Source organism: Mustela nigripes, chromosome 14 (assembly GCF_022355385.1).
Source record: "Mustela nigripes isolate SB6536 chromosome 14, MUSNIG.SB6536, whole genome shotgun sequence".
Classification (NCBI taxonomy): domain Eukaryota; kingdom Metazoa; phylum Chordata; class Mammalia; order Carnivora; family Mustelidae; genus Mustela; species Mustela nigripes.
Window position 1 is genome coordinate 1,601,648 of NC_081570.1, and position 17,261 is coordinate 1,618,908.

At 63.4% G+C, this 17,261-nt stretch overlaps 1 protein-coding gene across 4 annotated transcripts in view; it reads left to right on the forward strand.

Moving 5' to 3' along the window:
• Positions 1-17,261, forward strand: part of PRDM16 (PR/SET domain 16) — a 295,888-nt gene that overhangs the window by 91,254 nt on the left and 187,373 nt on the right. For all 4 annotated transcript variants that reach the window (XM_059376792.1, XM_059376790.1, XM_059376791.1 and 1 more), the window contains exon 2: positions 5,713-6,062. In XM_059376792.1, coding sequence (XP_059232775.1) covers positions 5,713-6,062 — 350 coding nt within the window. The remainder of the gene's footprint in view (positions 1-5,712; positions 6,063-17,261) is intronic.

Below are 17,261 nucleotides of genomic sequence, written 5' to 3' on the forward strand. Positions count from 1 at the left end.
GTTCGCTGAAGGTTCGCGTCAGAGGAGGTCAGCACATGAAGCGCGGTCCTCAGGCGCTCGGCTCCTGGGGGTCGGGGCAACCTCTCCCCTCTCTCCCTGTGATCTCTCCTCCCCGACTGGGGCAGGGGTGCCCACCGGAGGGTCATCATCAAGTCGTGGAGGACACTTTGCTTTTGACCTACAGACCCCCAGGTTATGGGGGGGTCGCCGAGCAGGCCCACCCTCAGGGCACTGACTTCAGGGTCGGGCAGTGGTTCCTTTTACGTCCCCCAAGCTCTGCCCACGCCTCCATCCAGGCCACTGGGTGTGGGTCCACCCTTGGGGCCCTCCAGAGAGGCCATGGGGCACTTCCATTGGAATCTCGGGGTCCAAGGGGTCTGACTGGATGCCTCCCAGGAGCGCTCAGATTGGGGGTGGCTCCGGGAACCGCCTTCAGCCCCCACTCACCACGCAGCTGCCACCCCCCGGGTACCTCCTGAAGTGGGGTCCATACCCCTGACCTGGTCGGGAACGGTGGGTTCACGCGGGTTTGTAAGAATTAACATTTCCAAATCACCGTGGCTCCGCGTTCTGATAAGGCCCCGTCTTCTGAGACACGTGGAACCGCGTCCATCTCTACCCCAGGGAGCAGGGGGACGGACGTCCCGTCGGGCACGGGCTTCCAGGAGGGTCTGCCCCCGAGAGTTTGTTGGGGGCATTAGTGCAAAGGGTGCTGGACCACAGGGGAGAAGGGGCAGCTTTCCGGGTCTCACGCGTAGGGCCGGGTGCTGGGCACCTCGTGGGCCTCCCCATCCCAGCCCCGCATGGCACCGCCGTCCGCACCGAGTGTGAGTAATGGGGCTCTCGGGTCCCGGGCGATCACACTACATTTTCTGCATTCTTCCGGAGCCCAGAGAGTTCAAGGCAAGCGGGAGACCCGGGCCCAGGCTGCTGTGCCGTCCACACCACCTCCCTGCTCTCGGGGACCCTCCCCGTGGTTTGGGACACGAGCTGCCACCAGGCTCCACTGTTTGTGCCCTCGTAAGCGTGAGGTTCCTGGTATTTCCCGAGTTTACTGGGGACACCGGTTGTTAGCCTCAGAGGCTGGTTCTGTGATTGTAAAGCCCCCCACCCCGGGGAGACAGAAGAGAGAAATTAAACGTGTTCTTGCGGAAAACGCCGGAGCCAAAGGCTCCGTCACTGCGCACTCAGGCGGGATAAAGAACAGGTGTTTTCTAAGGAGGTGCCCCTTCGTGTAGACTCACCGCACTCGTAAGAACCAACACAGAGAGGGGCAGGGAGCCCTGCGCTCTGTGGCCCCGGGCACGGCCGCCGATACCCTGACAGGGACACAGGTTGGGGTACTGACATGGCGACCCCCCAGGTGTGGGCCTGTGTATGTAGCTCTACAAACTGGGGAGGCCTGTGCGGCCCACCCCACGGCCACGAGGCAGGGTCGCGGGGGCCCCGGACCCAGAGATGCCTCCCCACAGCCCCCGCCCATGAGCACCGGTCTCTGCCGGGCCCCGGGGCCCCCTCAGTGCGCCTGTCAGGAGTCCTCCCTCAACTTCCTCCTCCCGGAGCCGCCCTGGGCAGGGCTCTGCGGGGACGCGGGGCTCCATCGGCCCCACGGTTTCTAGGAGCTCAGAGAAGTGGCCAGAAGCCACTGGAGCCCACTTGGATGTGGCTGAGGCGCGGCCGGCAGCCCCCTCCCTCGGTGCGCCTCCCCATGTCCGAGGAGCCAGCGAGCCCGGTGGGATGGGCCTGTAGAGGCTGGGCCGGTGGCTCTCTAGGCAGAGGAACCGGAGCTTGGAGGCTTGGGACCCCGGGCATAGGGGACAGGCGGCAGTGTGAAAGCACAGCCCGTGGGCTGGGCAGCCCACGTCAGGTCCAGAGGCAAAGAGGGGGCCTTCCGGAGGGCAGCGAGCCCAAGGAGAGTGACCCAAGGCCCTGGGGCAGAGCTAGTCCTGGACAGGGGGCAAGCAGGGCTCTCCATTGCCCCTCACCGGGCAGATGGGCAGTGTCACCATTCCCAAGGTGACAGTGACGTCACAGGCCGGCATCATGCCAAAACGAGGTTCTTTTGGGGCAGCACAGGGCCTGAGCACCACCGCTCTGGTCAAGGGAGGAAGGGCCAAGCGGCCCTGGTTCCTTGGCTCCCAAGCCGTGCACGGAGGCTTTCACCTCTCAGGGGTGTCCACGCAGAGGCCAGACGTGCTCCCTGACAGAGCCGCCCACCGCACTCCCCCACCAGACCTCAGCCCCGCTGACCCCCATCCGGCGCAGTGCCTCTGCCCGAGGTTCCCGCAGGTTTCAGGCCTTCTCCTGGGGACACAGGACAGGGGGGACTGGAGCCAACCACATACAGACCCAGAGGAAGTGCCTCCGCCCCCGCCAGCCCAGGGCAGGGCTCCAGGGTCCTCCTCGTCACACCCACCCCGTGTAAGAGCAGGAGGAGCCGCGGCTTCCGGGGCTGGTGGTCTTCACACGGCTGATCGCTGCCCACCCCCAGGTGCTGCTTCTGCCGCCAAGGCCGGGGACAGCCTGGGAGGGACTGGCCGGCTGCGTACGGTCCTGATGGGGCCGTCTCTCTCTCCAGAAACCAACAGCCAGCTGCTGCTTTGATGTTTAGATGGGGAGGTGCTTCCGAGCCGGGGTTCTTCGCTACCATTCGGACAGGAGGGGGACACAGCTCCCACTGTGGGGCTGGAAGACACCAAGTCGCAAACTCAGGGTTCAGGGTGGGACCAAGGACAGGTTGGGATGGAGGGTAGGCTAGCTCCCGGCTGGTGTGGTCTAGACCCAGGGAGCGGCTGGGTTTCTTCACTTCTCTGACCCATTTCCCGAGACAGAATGTCCGGCCCGTGATCTGCTTCCGGACGGGGTTTCAGCATGACGTTCCCAGGAGCTCAGCGACCTGGTGGGGACCCTGACCTGCAGCAGGTGCCCCGTGGCCACGGCTTGGGACGGCTCCGCGGGCTAACCGGCTCCAGGCTCCCTCCTCTCGCCTCCCTGCTTTTATGATTTTTTTAGTAAGTCTCCCAAGAGAATTTTTTGGGAAGATGGACTCAGTCATGAACTCTTAGCCTGAAATTACTGCAAAACCCAAACAAAGGACTTCAGCTCTCCAACATGTAAACAACGCGACTGCACAGCATCTGTTTCCAAAGTCATAAAAGCTCCCGTTTTTGGCTCTGCACCCCGACTTCTGAGAGCGTGCCGGCGGTCCTGCGGGCCTGGGGGAGCTGGTGTCCACTTCCTGTCCACACCCACCTCGCCAGGGCACAGGGGCTCCCGGCTGGAGCTCAGCGCTTTCGGTCCCACCTCTGCAGTGGCTCGGGGGCCGTGGGAGCCGGGGACGTGTGCGGGTCCGCCGGGAAGGCTCGGGCAGCCCCGAGCAGCTTGGGGCTTTCCCCAGGCCTGGGGCTGTTGGCTGTACCTCATTTTCTCCAGTGCCTGCCGCACACTGATGAGGTCTCCGAGCCCCACCTGTGAAGGAAGAAACCCCCCCAACGGTGGGGGCCGTGAATGGAGACCTGGCTTCTCCGGGAGGCTTCGGGCAATCACTTAACCCCCGTGCCCGCCGGGGGTGGGAGGCCAGCCGTGCGCGGCCTGCCTTTAATCGGCAGGAAACACCACCTTTCTCTCCTATACTGTTTGCTCGGCCAGTAAATTAAACATGCCCTTAAAGCCTTGGTTTTCCTCCAGTAGGTGAGGAGTTTTGGGAAGTAAAATTCAAACGCGGGGGCGGGGGAAGGAGCCCGAAGAGCCCTGAGAGGAATACGCAGAGGAGGGGCCGCTCCGCATTTTCTGCCCTGGCGGACCCTCCTTGTCCTGGGAGGCCAAGGCATCCCCCTGCCAGGTGCACGGGAAGGGGGGCTCCGCACCAGATTCGGGGTGTGAGCCTCGTGCACTCACTGCTCCCAGGTCAGGAGGCGGCACGTTAACGACCCCCCAGTTGGCCTCCATGCTCCGCACAGTCGCCGGGGAGGTTCATGGGGGCCCCTGTCAAACCTCACGGGTTGGGTCTTCCTGGCAGAGGGAGCCATAGCAGCCCTTCGGTTGCTGCATTTTTGAAAGGGACTTGCGAGTCCACGAGAAGGGAACCGTTGGCCTCTTGAAACATAGTCACCGCTTCTGTGAAAGCGGCTGCATTCAACGAGTCTTAGCCCCGGGATTGTTTTTTTTGTTTGTTTGTTTGTTTGCTTTTAAGACTTTGGTATCTTTTGAAAGAAAACATTTTACTTCTTAGCGGATCTGTTTGCCACGGGCGGGGCGTGAGGACTCTGAAATCACTTGTCCTGCGCTCGAGTGTGCCCGGTCCCAGGGGACTTCTGTTCCGCAGCTGTGCTTGGGGGGTTGGTGAGGGGCTCCAGGCAGGGAGCCTGGGACTCCCAGGGTCTCAGGCCAGCGCACAAGGGACTTGGGCAGAAAGGTCCAGGCCGGTCGGTGCGCACCCTCTGTAGACCTCCCCACATCTGTGGGGGACAATCCACGTTCCTGTGACATTCAAGTTCGGCTTTTGAACAGACCGCTCATCGCGCGGTCACCCGCGTGGGCGAGCAGCACCTCCCTCTCCGTCTGGAACTTTTCCTTCCCCAAAGGAGACCCCGTGCCCGATACTCAGTCGCTCCCAGGGCCCCTGCCTCCCAGGCCCTGGCAGCCACTGCCATGAGGTCCATCTCATGCATGTGCCCTCTCTGGACACTTCCTGTGAACGGAGTGTGCCGCGTGGGCCTCCGTGCTGGGGCCCTTCATGGAACGTCATGTTTTCCAAGTGCTTCCATGCCACAGCGAGGGAAAGGGGGTGTCAGCACTCTGTCCCTTCTGTGGCGAGTAGCCATCGACCGTGTGGACAGACATGTCCGTTTATCTGTTTGCGGATGGACACGGGCTCATCGTGCGCTTGGGGCCTCCAGACATACTGCTACAGACCCTCAGCTGTCGGAGCCCTGCTCCCTCTCCCTCGGGCAGAGCTGATTTCCCGGCGAACCGGCCACTCCTCGCTGTCCCTATTCCTTCCTCGGCCCACAGCTCGCGGTCTCGGTGCCGCAGGCCTGGTGCACGTCCAGGGAGCAGCATCTCAGCACCAACTGTCTCCCAGGACAGACCCCAAAGAGAGGCCTACACCAGACGTCAGACCCAGGGACCTGCATCCCCATGAGCCCCACATTTGTGACCCCAGCTGACCTCTGCCTTGACTGGCTTTAGGTCATCAGGAGCCCAGGAACCCATCCCCAGGGCCCCTGGCCCCACCAAGACGCCCCGAGCTGCCCAGGTGTTGGAGCAGATTTCATGCGGATCCAAATTCTGAGTCCTCCCAAGAACCCGAGACAGGTCCCCGACCCCTCATGTTCAGGGCCAGACACAAACTGGAATGTTCTGGAAAGACGTGTTCACTAGCAGCTCTAGGTTGGGCGCCCTCGGCAGTGGCCTTCCCCACTGTTCCCGGACGCACGGAGCGTGGGCGGGTCTCGTCCTCCCGTTCCTCAGGCAGACGGGGCGGACGGGTCCTCGGGGGCTGCGTGAGGCTCGCAGAGCGGCACAACTCTGTGGGCTTTCTGAACCCGCTTCCCCAGGTCCCTGGAGCACGGAGCAAAGGGATGTCTCCTGGGTGGGGGGTGGCGGTCGGCGCCCTCAGTCCCCATCCTGCCCCGTGTCCCAGATGGTCCCTGAGGGTCACGCACGGGGGAGGGCGAGCCGCAGAGCTTGACGCTGCCTTGTCTCCTTCAGGTGACGGCGACATTGTAAATAACATGCATGAGCCTGACCCGGACCTGCTGGCCGGCGAGAGCGCGGAGTACGAGACGGAGGACAGCGTGGTGTCCCCCATCCCCATGGGGCCGCCGTCTCCCTTCCCCACCAGCGAGGACTTCACCCCCAAGGAGGGCTCACCGTACGAAGCCCCCGTCTACATTCCCGAGGACATCCCCATCCCGCCAGACGTGGAGCTCCGCGAGTCCTCCATCCCAGGGGCCGGCCTGGGGATCTGGGCCAAGAAGAGGATGGAGATCGGGGCGAGGTTTGGCCCTTACATGGGGGCACCCCGAGCCACGTGGAAGGAGGCGGACTTTGGATGGGAGGTGAGCATTCCCGTGTGGACGTGATTGATCACGGCCATTTGTCTTGTGGTCCGTCTATTTATACAGCCGGGCTGAGCAGGGCCGCCCGAGGCAGGAGGCTCGCTTGGAGAGAGCGCTCGAATGTCACATTTCCCAGGCTTATTTGGTCCTGCAGCTTGTATGACGCGACTCGGCAGACACCGGCGGTCCTCGTGGGCGCCCGGCAGCTCCCATAGGCTCGGTCTGCTCTCCTTCCGGAAATGTGTCTTTAATGAGCTCATGTCTTGAAACACCCGTGCTCCCCGTCTGGGTCGTAGGTGCTCAGACTGTAGTCTGCAGAACCGCGCAGATTAATGGAATGTCCCCAAACCAGAGTCTCTACTCTAGGGAACGCTCCTGCAGATGGGGGGGGGGCCTCGTAGAACATGCCCGGTGGCCCCTGCCCCCCCGGACCCCAGTCAGCCAGCTCTCTAAGAGGAAGCCCCTTCCCAGAAGCAGGAGAACGAGTCTCCTGCTGCCCAGGCAGGCCTCCTGTGGCTGAGAGCTCCCTGCCAGCCTGGCCTGGGGACGGCTCTGGAGCCCGTGTGCGGTCAGGAGAGGGGCCTATTAGGTGAGGGGTGCCGCCATCCCCAGAAGCATCCCTCGAGGGCTTGGGGGTCTTGCGAGCCATCGTCATGGGGACCACAGGCCCCATGAAGTGTTCTCCCCGCCAGCCCGGGCGGCTCTGCCGGCCTTGCACAGCCCGTGCTCCGTGGTGTTTCTGGCAGGTGCCCTGCCCGGGCGGAAAAGGCAGAAACCCCGATTCCTCCTGGGGGTTTCACAGCTTCCAAAAGCACTTGCCGGAGTTCGGCTCTAGGAAAGCACTAGGAAGAGTCCACGGGGGGAAGAAGGCCCGGTGTGGCGGGCGGGTGTGGCCCTGGTGGCACACAGGGTGTGGACGCCGGCGACAGGGGGCACCCGCCGAAAGTCCAGGGTTTTGAAGGTTTAAATGAGAAGTGGCTTGACCATATGGATGAAGGGATGGGACACCCCACACCCCAGGGGTGAAGGCCAGGGCGCCCCTGCTGTCTGGAGGCAGCACATAGGGGTGTGCCGCTCAAGGTCGGGCTCCCCTTCAGAGCAGACCAGCCGGGGGCCTGGGAGCAGGGTGTGGTAGGTAGCGAGGGAGTTGGAGATCCCATGTCTCTGTGGGCACGTGGCTCTTTCGCCGCTCCCGGGGTCACTCCCCAGGGTACAAGGAGACGTTTGCAGACTCGGCCTGCTCTGTCCTCCCCACCTGGCTGCTTGGGAACCGGGCTTCGGGGTTTGTCGGAGCGGCTTGGAGAGACGTGCCCGGCTTAACTGGCAGGCGGCCTGTGGAGGGCACAGGGCACCTGAACCCCGCAGGGGGCGCTCCGGGTGACCATGAAGCCACTTCGCCCTTGTCTGCTCTGGTACACGTTTCTGTTTGCTCTTTTGCTAAAGAAACGGCCCGTATCGCTTCTGCTCGCTCCGTGCGTGGCCTGGTACCGCTGTCGTGAGGGTCTGCCTGTTGACTTCCGCTTCGTTCTCTGCGGGAGGGAGCCTTCTCCTGCTGCCCGGTCCGCAGCCGGCTTTGTTCCGTGCCTGTGCCCCGGCAGCCGCCTTTCATGCTGGCACTTAGGACTATTTGCCCACAACCCCACGTCCTCAAACAGTGTTCCTGACACACCCCGAAGCTATCTCGGCTGACCTTGTTTTCCGTGCAAGCTCGGGCGCCGGCGACCTGCCTCTGGGACCCGCCTGGGGCTTTGTGGCCTTCCGTCACGCGGGGTCCCAGCAGCCGTGTGGGTTGTCCTGGCGACCTAGGACGGATGGCGGAATTTTCGGGAACCCTCTGCCTCCCCAGATGCAGGAGAGAGGGGAGGAGGCGCGCACCCTGAAAACTCAGAGCAGACCCACTCGTGCCTGAAATAAATACGTCCAGGCGGTTTCTTCTGGATCCCTCGGACCTCAGTTTGGGTCTTTGGGGCGGGAAAACCAACTGTTTGTCCCTCATAAGGGAGCATCCTGATGGATTTCCCATGTGTCCCCATGTGATTGTGGTTTCCCGTTGTTTTGTGCCTTCCTCCGTCGGACCGGTGGCTCAGCTGCCCCTTCAGTAAGGCTCTGTCCTTGCCTTTGCAAACAGGGTCTGAGCCTGGGGCGGGGAATCCTGGGTCTTTCTGTGACTCTAGACAGGAAAGAGGCCTCCGGGGAGCCTCGAGTCATGAATGCTAACAAGGCGCTCGGACTGCGGCAGACGCCGGGGCTGCCGTCCCGTGGAGATGCCCCCTTGGGCTCATGGTGCACTCGCAAGGCACTGGGAGGTGGAGAACCTTGGTGCTGAAGCGTCGCATCAGCAGGGGACGGGCCCCGGACCGTCGGAGGCGGGGCCCAGGGTCAGCGCGGGAGCACACGTCATCTTGGGACCCACCGCGCGTCGGATGTCTAACTGGTCACACTCACACTGCTAATTAAGTATAAATCAGGGCTATTTGATTTCACCGCAGTTGACGGAGTATTCATTTGCTGAGAAAGATTGATGGTGATGACACTTAACAAGGATGGCAGAGGAGACCGCGGAGAGCTGGGGACGGTCTGCACCCCGAGGGCGGGCGGCGGCGGGGCCGTGGCCGGGAGGGCAGGTGTGCGGCGGGGAGGGCTGGGTCTGGGGGCGCAGCGTGGGAGGGAGAAGCCAGACGCTGGCTTAAAATCAAAGTCTAATGGACTATTTTCACCGTCACTGGGGGACACCCTGGACACAATTTTCTTTCTACCCTGGGAGCAAAATTCTTGTTCTGGACCCGTCCGGAAAACTGTCCAGTTTTCTCTTCTCGTTTCGTAGTGTCGTTTGCTCGTCGTGTGTCTTTCCCACCGTCCGCACGCGGCTTCTCCCTCCCACGTGTGCGTCAGACAGCGTGTGACTCTGAACCTCCCTTCTCCTCCGGGCTTCGCGGCATGCCAGGAGGTGACTCCCACATCGGGCGGGTCCCCTGCGCCCCAGACTGGCCAGCCCTGCAGCCGGTGGGGGAGAGTGGGCTGTGAGCCACGGCCCCCCAGGACCCATCTCAGAGCGTGGCGGTCTGAGCCCCGCCTGGGGAGGTACCCGAGCTCCCGGCCTCTCTCTGCTCAGATGCAGCTGCCGGCTGACGCGGCCACTGCTCGCTCTGCCCAGAATAAATCACCCCGTGATTGCGTTTGATTGCCTCAGGGTCTGAAAAAACAATGATTTTGATCATTTGTTGAGTAAATCATGACATTTTTCATCGTGCTGCTTATTTTGCTAATTAAGAGCGGGCTCCTCCGTCACGCCACCGGACCGGGCTCCGTGCCGCGGCAGGTGGGCAACATCGTGCGGGACCCGGCGGGGAGGAGCCTTTTCGCGCCAACAGTGCCCGCACTCCGTTTGCCTCCTCCTCAAGGGTGCGTCTGCCCCGGAGAGACGGCTGAGGGCAGCTTCTCCGGCGACCAGAGCGTGGCCTGGCCTGGACCGGGTCTTCTGATATCGGCTGCTGAGTGAATGGTCTGCCCCTGTTTGAGAGGCTCACGTGAATCGATGGGGTTTCATTTATCTGCAGAGTTCACTCAAGTAGATGACCTCATTCCTTGGCTTTCATGTCTGAATAATAATGTGTGTGTTCGTTTGTTCAATCAACAAACGGGCTGTTTCTGGGCCAGGCCATAGAGGAAGGTCTGGGGTCACAGGCGGGATCAGCCCCAAACCCCCAGGCCCCGCGGACAAAGGGCTGCCGGGACACCCAGAGATGCCAGGCTACCTATGGCCCAGCTCTGCACTCTTGGATGCTGAGAAACTTCTGTACATTTAAGGGTATGTTATGGTCCAGAACACGCACCCTTGGAGACAGGACTGGGGCTCCGAGGAAGCTGCCTCTCTGTCCATCCATGCTTGTCCACCGACATGCATTTTAGAAAAGCAACGCTTTCTTTTCCGAGGTAGCCGCTGAGCATCCTTCAGATGAGAAGTTTGGAGGCTGACTGTGGTTCAGGGTGCAGGCTGGCAATGAAGCCCGGTGCGCCGGGCTGTCCACGGTGGTGACCGTCCAGCCTCTCACATCGCCAGGATGGAGTCTCTCCAAGGCACTAGGGGCACACACTAGAGCAGAGAACTAGTTTCTCCCAGGACTCGGGAAGCTCCCCCGGCCACCCAGGCTGGGGGCCAGGAGTCCTGGGGTACCCGACCTCCACGCCCTGGCTTCTCACTCATCCAGCCAGGCATGCTGGGATGTCACACAGACCCTCCAGGGCTACAGCCATGTGGCCCCGACCTGTGGCCTCCTCTTCCTCCTCTGATCCAGGGTCTCAGCGGGAACCTCTCTTCCTTCTCCTTCCCCGGCACCCCCTCGTCTCAGACACCTTCGCCTCACCGCTGCACGCTCAGCTACCAACGCAGACCTGCGTCCGCGTGGTCACGTGTGGGTGTGCATGTGCACCCCCACTGCATATGCACACACACACAGACACACACGCACAGACACATGCACATAGACGCGCGTATGCGGCTGCAGACACACGCACACACGTGTACGTATGCACACACATGCATACTTGCACACGCACACGAGTGCCTGAGCATGTGCACCTTCAGACAGACACACATGCACACAGACACACACGCGCACAGACACACATGTACACATGCACGCACACACATCCACACCCACATGCGCACGCACACACACCTTTGGATTTTGCTGAAAACCCTGGACGGGCTTCCGGCCTCCGCGGGCAGGAGGTATGCGGTCCACCCCGCCTGGAGCTGGCGGCTCTGGCAGACAGAGGGTCTCCAGAAACCGCCTCCCCGTCGCCCAGCGTGCTCAGTCTGTGGGGGTCCGGAAAGGTATGGGACGTGACACTGAGCACGGGCCGTTGAGGGCGCGTAGGTACTGAGCGGACGCCGCCTGCTGCTGCCCCGAGATAGGCTCTCCTTCGGGGCCACCCCCACCCACCAGGGGAGGCATCCAGGCTCCCTGCGGCCCACACGGGCCCCCGTGCCTGAACCTCCGCTGAGCGGCTCTCGTGCTGTGCTGGGATGGCTTGCAGACCGTCCCACTGCGTGTTTCTCTTGTCATCCCGGCCGTGGGGTAAGAGCCATGGCCGCGTGGGCCCCGGAAGGGGGGTGGCTGCCCACATGGTGCGGGCTCTGCTCTGTGGCTTCCTGCCGCTCTGACAGCTCATGGGTTAAGTATTTGATCCTGGTATTCTCGGCCCCGAGTCTTGGCCGTCCTTTCTCTCAGCGCACTGGGGACCGCTGGGCACAGCACCCCGCCCCCGGTCCCAGGAGTGTCAGAAACTCCCTGCTGTGCTGTCCTCTGTCGGGCACCGACTCACCCCTGCTGCTTTCTACTCGGTGTCTGGGCGGCCTGGAGTTTTATTTTGGGCAGGGTTACATGCGGGGTGACGTTCCCCCTGATGACTTTCTGAATGTGCTTAGGAGACACACCGTATGCCCTGGAAGTCATAAGCCTGTGGCTCCGTCGACGCTCACAAACAGCACCCAGACAGCCATGCCTTCGGGGCACGTCCCTGGGCCAATGGGTGTCTGGATCCGAGGGACCACACCCCGTGGGAACGGGGCTGGCCTTGGTGTGCGCCCAGAACCCCACTCACGGACTCCCTGCTCTCTGGGAGCCGCTCAGCCCACACCCCCTGCCGTCACCCGAGCACCGTAACATCGGGTCCAGACGTTTCCAGCCCAAGAATGCCATGGGATCCTGCACTATCTTAGGCCCAGCTCCGCGGCGCGGGTATAGAAGGAATCTCAGAAGAAAGGGGAGAGAGTGACTCAGAATACCTCCCTGATAGCGCTCTCCTTACTTCCTTAAGGGGTAATAACTCAGCCGCAGGACCCGCAGAGGGTACTTTCTTTAAATAGAGCATTCTGATTCACAAGCGAAAAAGGAAATAAATATTTTCTTTTCATATTTGAGAGACGTCCCGAATACCAACTTCTTAAATGGTATTTTACCCTGTGCATCTCTCTTGCTCACACACAGCGACAACCAGCCCCATCCCTGCTCTGGACAGGCCCGCTTGGGAGGCAGCACCGTGGAAAAGCCTGATGCGCCGTCGGAAGACGGTGCGGGGGACAGGCCAGCTTCCCCTCTGCTCTGCTCAGCAGCCCGTTCCCAGGGGGCCCTGGCTCAGCCCTTTCCCGCCGGCTCGGAAGGCCCCGACCGGGGAGCTGAGCGTGGTCACCCCCTCCTGTCTGTCTCTCCTCCAGGAAAATAGGGGACGGTACGTGGAGAGAAGGTGACAAAGCCCCCAGTGCCTCTGTGCTGGGCAGGACGGGGAGGCCAGCCCAGGCTTACCGCGCAGGGGCGGCTCACAGTCCCTGGCGCCCGCGCTGTGCCCACGCGGTCCACGCATCCGTCCTCATTCTGCCGCTCGTAAAGGGATCCCATGTCCCAGCTCCGTGGGCGGCCGGGGGCCTGGCGCGGTGTTAGCCGGCCCCCTCAGGGCCCTGCTGCCGACGACGGGGCATTCTCCAGAGCCCAGAGGGAACCTTGGAGTCAGGATTCGGCCGTGGCCCCCGAGCGCCCGGGGCCCGGCTGGGGCTGAGGCATGTCCGGGCCAGAGCTGCAAGGCAGGGCCTGCCCGGCCGGTCGGCCTCTGGGGCACAGCCTGGACCTCTCTGCACACCAGGCCTCGTTTGGAAGAGGCCAGAGAGGGGCACAAGCTTCGCCTGCTCACCTCGGGCTTGGGTCCCAAAGTGTTGGGCTGAACAGCCTCCAGAGCTTTCAAAATGCAGATTTGGGGTGAATCTGCTAGCATTCTGGTGGGAGTCCCCAGGAGCGCGCCCCTAACTACCTATGGGGTCGTTAACCTAACCTAACCTAACCCTAACCATGGCAGCCCAGACACTCAGGCGAGTCCCTTCTGGACCCGAGTCCTGGGGCAAGGGGGGCTTACCTTGAATTTCCTGCCCCCGCCTCCAGGTGCCTCCCTCTCCTCACCCCCAGGACCCCAGTCAGACACTTTCCTGCAGGCCTGAGGCCAGCGGGGCACCGAAGCTGTCTGAATCACAGAGCTTGTCAGGCCCGAGTGGGGGTGGGGTAACCAAGGGGGCAGGGGACAGACAGGGGACCTGGCCAGCCCAGCGTCACCAGCATGAGCAAGGGGCTCCCGGGGACTCTCACACCTGCATGTGGGCCCCTCCTGTGGCCGTGACCCCTCCCGTGGCTGCAGTAGTCACCGCTCCATGTGTGGAAAGCACGGGGGACAACACTGTGCTTGCTCTCACGGTATGGACGGGAGCCGGGAGCCCGAAGCCCTGGCAGGGCAGGTCACACAGGGTCACACAGTAGCGGGGCACGGGGGTCAGCAGTCAGACTCAGGACCCTGCCGAGTGCCCCCGCAGATCACGTAGCCAGCTCCTCCCAGGAGCGGGGGCTCAACCAAGTCCTCCCTGTGCCCCTGGCCCGCGTGGACACTCCATGCCCAGCGGGTGGCGGCCTGGCCACGGCTCCCCCATCCAAGGGGAGTGCAGTGAGGTTGAGTTCCTTCGCCTGCCCCCCCATGGCAGAACTCAGGCCCGCAGGTGGTGCTGGTGGTCCCCTGTGGGCTGACCCCTGGGTAGGAGGCCGTGGTGGAGATGCACCTGCCAGGGAGCCACCGGCAGCAGTGATATGTAGACAGCAGACAGTCCCCAGCAGCAGGGCCCCAGGGAGCAGTGTGCACAGCCGCCGGACGGGGGGCTCCCTGGAAACCCCAGCGTGGCCTTGGCCGTCCGGGGTCCAGCCCCTCGGGGGGCCTCCCTCCCTCTGGGTCGGACGACAGTCCCAGGCGCCGCAGGCCATAAAAGGTCTCCCTGGGTCATGGGACCAGGGCGTGAACCTCCCAGCCAGGCCTGGCCTCTGCTTATCAGAGCTTCTCTCCAGTTGAGAATTTCTGTGACCGGTCACCCCTGGGTTAGGAATGTGTTCTCAGCACGTCACTGGCCACCTCGGCCTCAGCCCAAACCGCGGGCAGCACAGAGGCTCACACCACCGAGGGACCCCGTAGGCACCCACTCTGCTCCGCTCGGGCTGGCGCAGGGCGGCGCGGGCGTCATCCGTCCCTCCGGGAGCCGCGCATGACGACACGGCTGTGTTCGCCTAGTCAAGGGTCCGGTCAGCCCAGGATGGGCTCTCGGCTGGGAGGGCGGTCCGTGTGGGCGCAGCTTGGTGGGGGCGGGCGTCAGATCTGCAAGCCACGGGGCCGGGCTGCACGCGGTGCCCACCGGGCCTTTCACACCCTGCAGAACGCGGCGAATAAAACAGCCTAAAAGGGATTTTTAACGTGGGTCCTCAGGATTCACGCCGGTGTTTCTGGGGGCGTCTCCTCCTCCAGAAGAAACGTGTGGAGAGTCGGGTGTCCAGGGGTGTCCTCCGGGTTGCCAGGGCCCCGACAGCCACCACGCGTGTCACCATGTCCCAGGGAAGCGCTCCAGCGGCCGTGCCCTGGCGCCTTTGCAGTCCGGCCCGCGTGTCCTCCCTCTGCGGGAGCCACCTGGGTCTGGCTCACGGACGGCGCGTCCCCCGTCTGGGCCGATGCCCAGTTTAATTGCACACGCCATCTCTGCTCGGTCGTGTTCCAGATACCGCATCACTCCTTGCCCATTTAGATCTTTCTACGGCCCCGGGTTTATCAGCACCGTCATTTCCCGAGGAGCTAAGATTTCTGCCGTTTAGCCCCGCGGCATTGTCTGTCCCGGCAGCAGCCGAGATAAACCCTCACCCAGAACAAAGTCGCCGTGACCTTTTACAAGTAGGAGCGGTCTTGTTTCCCTCCAGACTAATTCATCAGCCTGCCTTTCAGCCAGGCCCTCAGCGGAGGCCCCGGAGGCGGCTGCCAGGAGGGGGACGGGGGTGGGGGGGTGGGGGAGGATGCCTGGCGGTCCTCATCTTCTGAGGGCACCTTCGGGTCCGGGCCAAAGCAGGAAATGGCCGTGGGGAGCGCAGGGACTGGCCTGGGAGACGCGGCCAGGTGTTTGCGGAAGAGGGCGGGGCCCGTGGGTGGCTCCGCCACCTCCCCTGACCACTCTGGGCCAGAGGGGACCCGGACTGCAAGCAGCAGTAAAGGCGTGGACGGCTTCCGGGCCCGGCACCCCCAGGATTAGCCCCTGAGGTCCAGGAGGCCTGCAACTGCTCCGTCCTGCCTCCTGTCGGGCCAGGCGGACAGCACGCGCAGACAGCACTTTGAGCTGTGTGCTTCCCCTTTCTAGAAGGTTCTGGCTGCTCCGGCCCCTGCTACTTGGTTCCCACAAAAGCACCCCACCAGATGAGCTTGTAAGAAGCCTCGTGTGTGTAAAGAACCCCAGGGGGCGCTCCCCGGCCTGGCTGGGCGTTCCGCTTGGTCCCGTGAGCGGGCCGAGCCCCGGAGCTCCAGAGGTGGCATGCCCGGCTCACGCCTGGGAGAGAGGCCAGAGGTCACACCCTTGGGGACCCCGACTGCTGCCCAGGCTGCCCCCCCATACAGTCCTGGGGAGCCCTGGGTGACCCCTTCTCCAATCTGAGCTTTCCGAGGTAGCTCGGGCCCCCCGGCGGGCTCAGGGCTGCGGCCCCACCGTCTGTCCGCCTCTTTTTCTGTCCCCGGGGAAGCTGCAAGTCTCCGGCCTCCGTCTCTGGGGCGCCCGCAGTAGGCGGTGATGTCAGACTGCCCGCCGAGCTGACGAGGGGCCTCTGTCTTCGTCCTTCCAGCAGGGAGAGCTCGCGGTGGCGACGGCCCAGGCTTCCAGGGACCCTCTGTAACGCAGCCGCACAACCGACGTCCCTGGTGAGGGCTGGCTTCAGGGAAGGGGAGCCTCGGTCAGCTCTTTACGGCACCGAGGTCTGGCCTGTGGTGGGACACAGCTATGGATGTGGCCCTTTAGACTCAAGGACAGTATGAGACCTCAGAACTGAAGCAGGAGCTTAGGGCTCCTAAACATGCAGGGGAGCTGAGGGGCCGTGCGTTGGCCCTGCCAGCCTGGTCAGGAGGTCCGGGCGGGAAATCCTGCAGGACCCGCTGAACCTCCGTTTCTCTGACTATCCTCCCAGGAAGGGCCACCACCGCGCGTGGCACCGACCTCAAGCCCCGTGCCAGGAGACCTGTGCGGGGAGAGACAGCGGCGTCGGGGAGAGAAGCGTGGGGTCGGGCCTGCAAGAAGATGCAGGGTCACATCCCAGCCTGGGTGACGACCCCTGGGAAGGCAGCCGCCCTCGGTGACTCGTGTCCCTCTCTGGAGGGGGGCCCTGGGGCGCTGTGCCCTCACGCGGGCCGGAGGGGGTGGAAGAGAGATGTGTTCTGCACTTGACAACGGCATCCGGCTCCATTGTCATCATCACTGGAGCTGTCCCGTGGAAGGAGGCACGGTTTCCCTCGTCTGCGCGGTCGCCACTGTTGTGGGGTACGGGGTGACTGTCACCGAGCCGACCCAGAAGGCCATCCAGGGACAGTGACGTGCCGCTCGGCAGCCAAGGGGGCATCTCTGGTCTGTGCAGACCAACCTCCGCCAGTCTAGGCACCAGCCTGCCCATGGCCCCAAGGGCATCTCCTGCTCTCCCAGGAGTCATGTGGCCCGTGGGACAGTCCCCAACGAGGTCCGCACTCCACCGCTCAGGCCCAGGGCATCCACACCAACTGTGGCAGCGTGGGCTGGCTGGCCATGGGGCGCAGAGGCTCTGGGTGCCTTGCAAGACCCGAGGGTAGTGGTCTCTGCTCTTATCCCTCCAGCCCCGTCACAGGCCCCAGGCCCCTCGCGTCGGCCAAATGTGTGTCACTCCAGGAGCCCTCCGGCCAGGCCACCAGCTGAAGCCCAGAGCCATCGCCGGCTGCAGGAGCGAGGCGCACAGAGCCATCGCCGGCTGCAGGAGCGAGGCGTGCACAGCCATCGCCCGGCTGCAGGAGCGAGGCGCGCACAGCCTCAGAAAGGAACCGAGAACTCCCGGCCCCTTAGGGTCCATCTGTCCGGACTGACCCCCTGCCTGTCTGTCTTGGATTGTCTTGTCTTTGTTGACTCCTACTCGGGACTGAACATACACGAAGGACTGGGATCCCCGAAGCAGGAGGCCCTTCAGACCCCGTGGCCTCCGTGGCACCGGGCTCTGGCTCCCCAACCCGAGGCGGCAGCTCTGCGTCCTCGCTTCTCACGGGCACCCCCAGGCCCTCCAGCTTCCTTGCTCGGGTGGCCCCTGTTCATAAACGCAGACGCCACACGTCCAGCCGTGCCGGGTGCCCTCC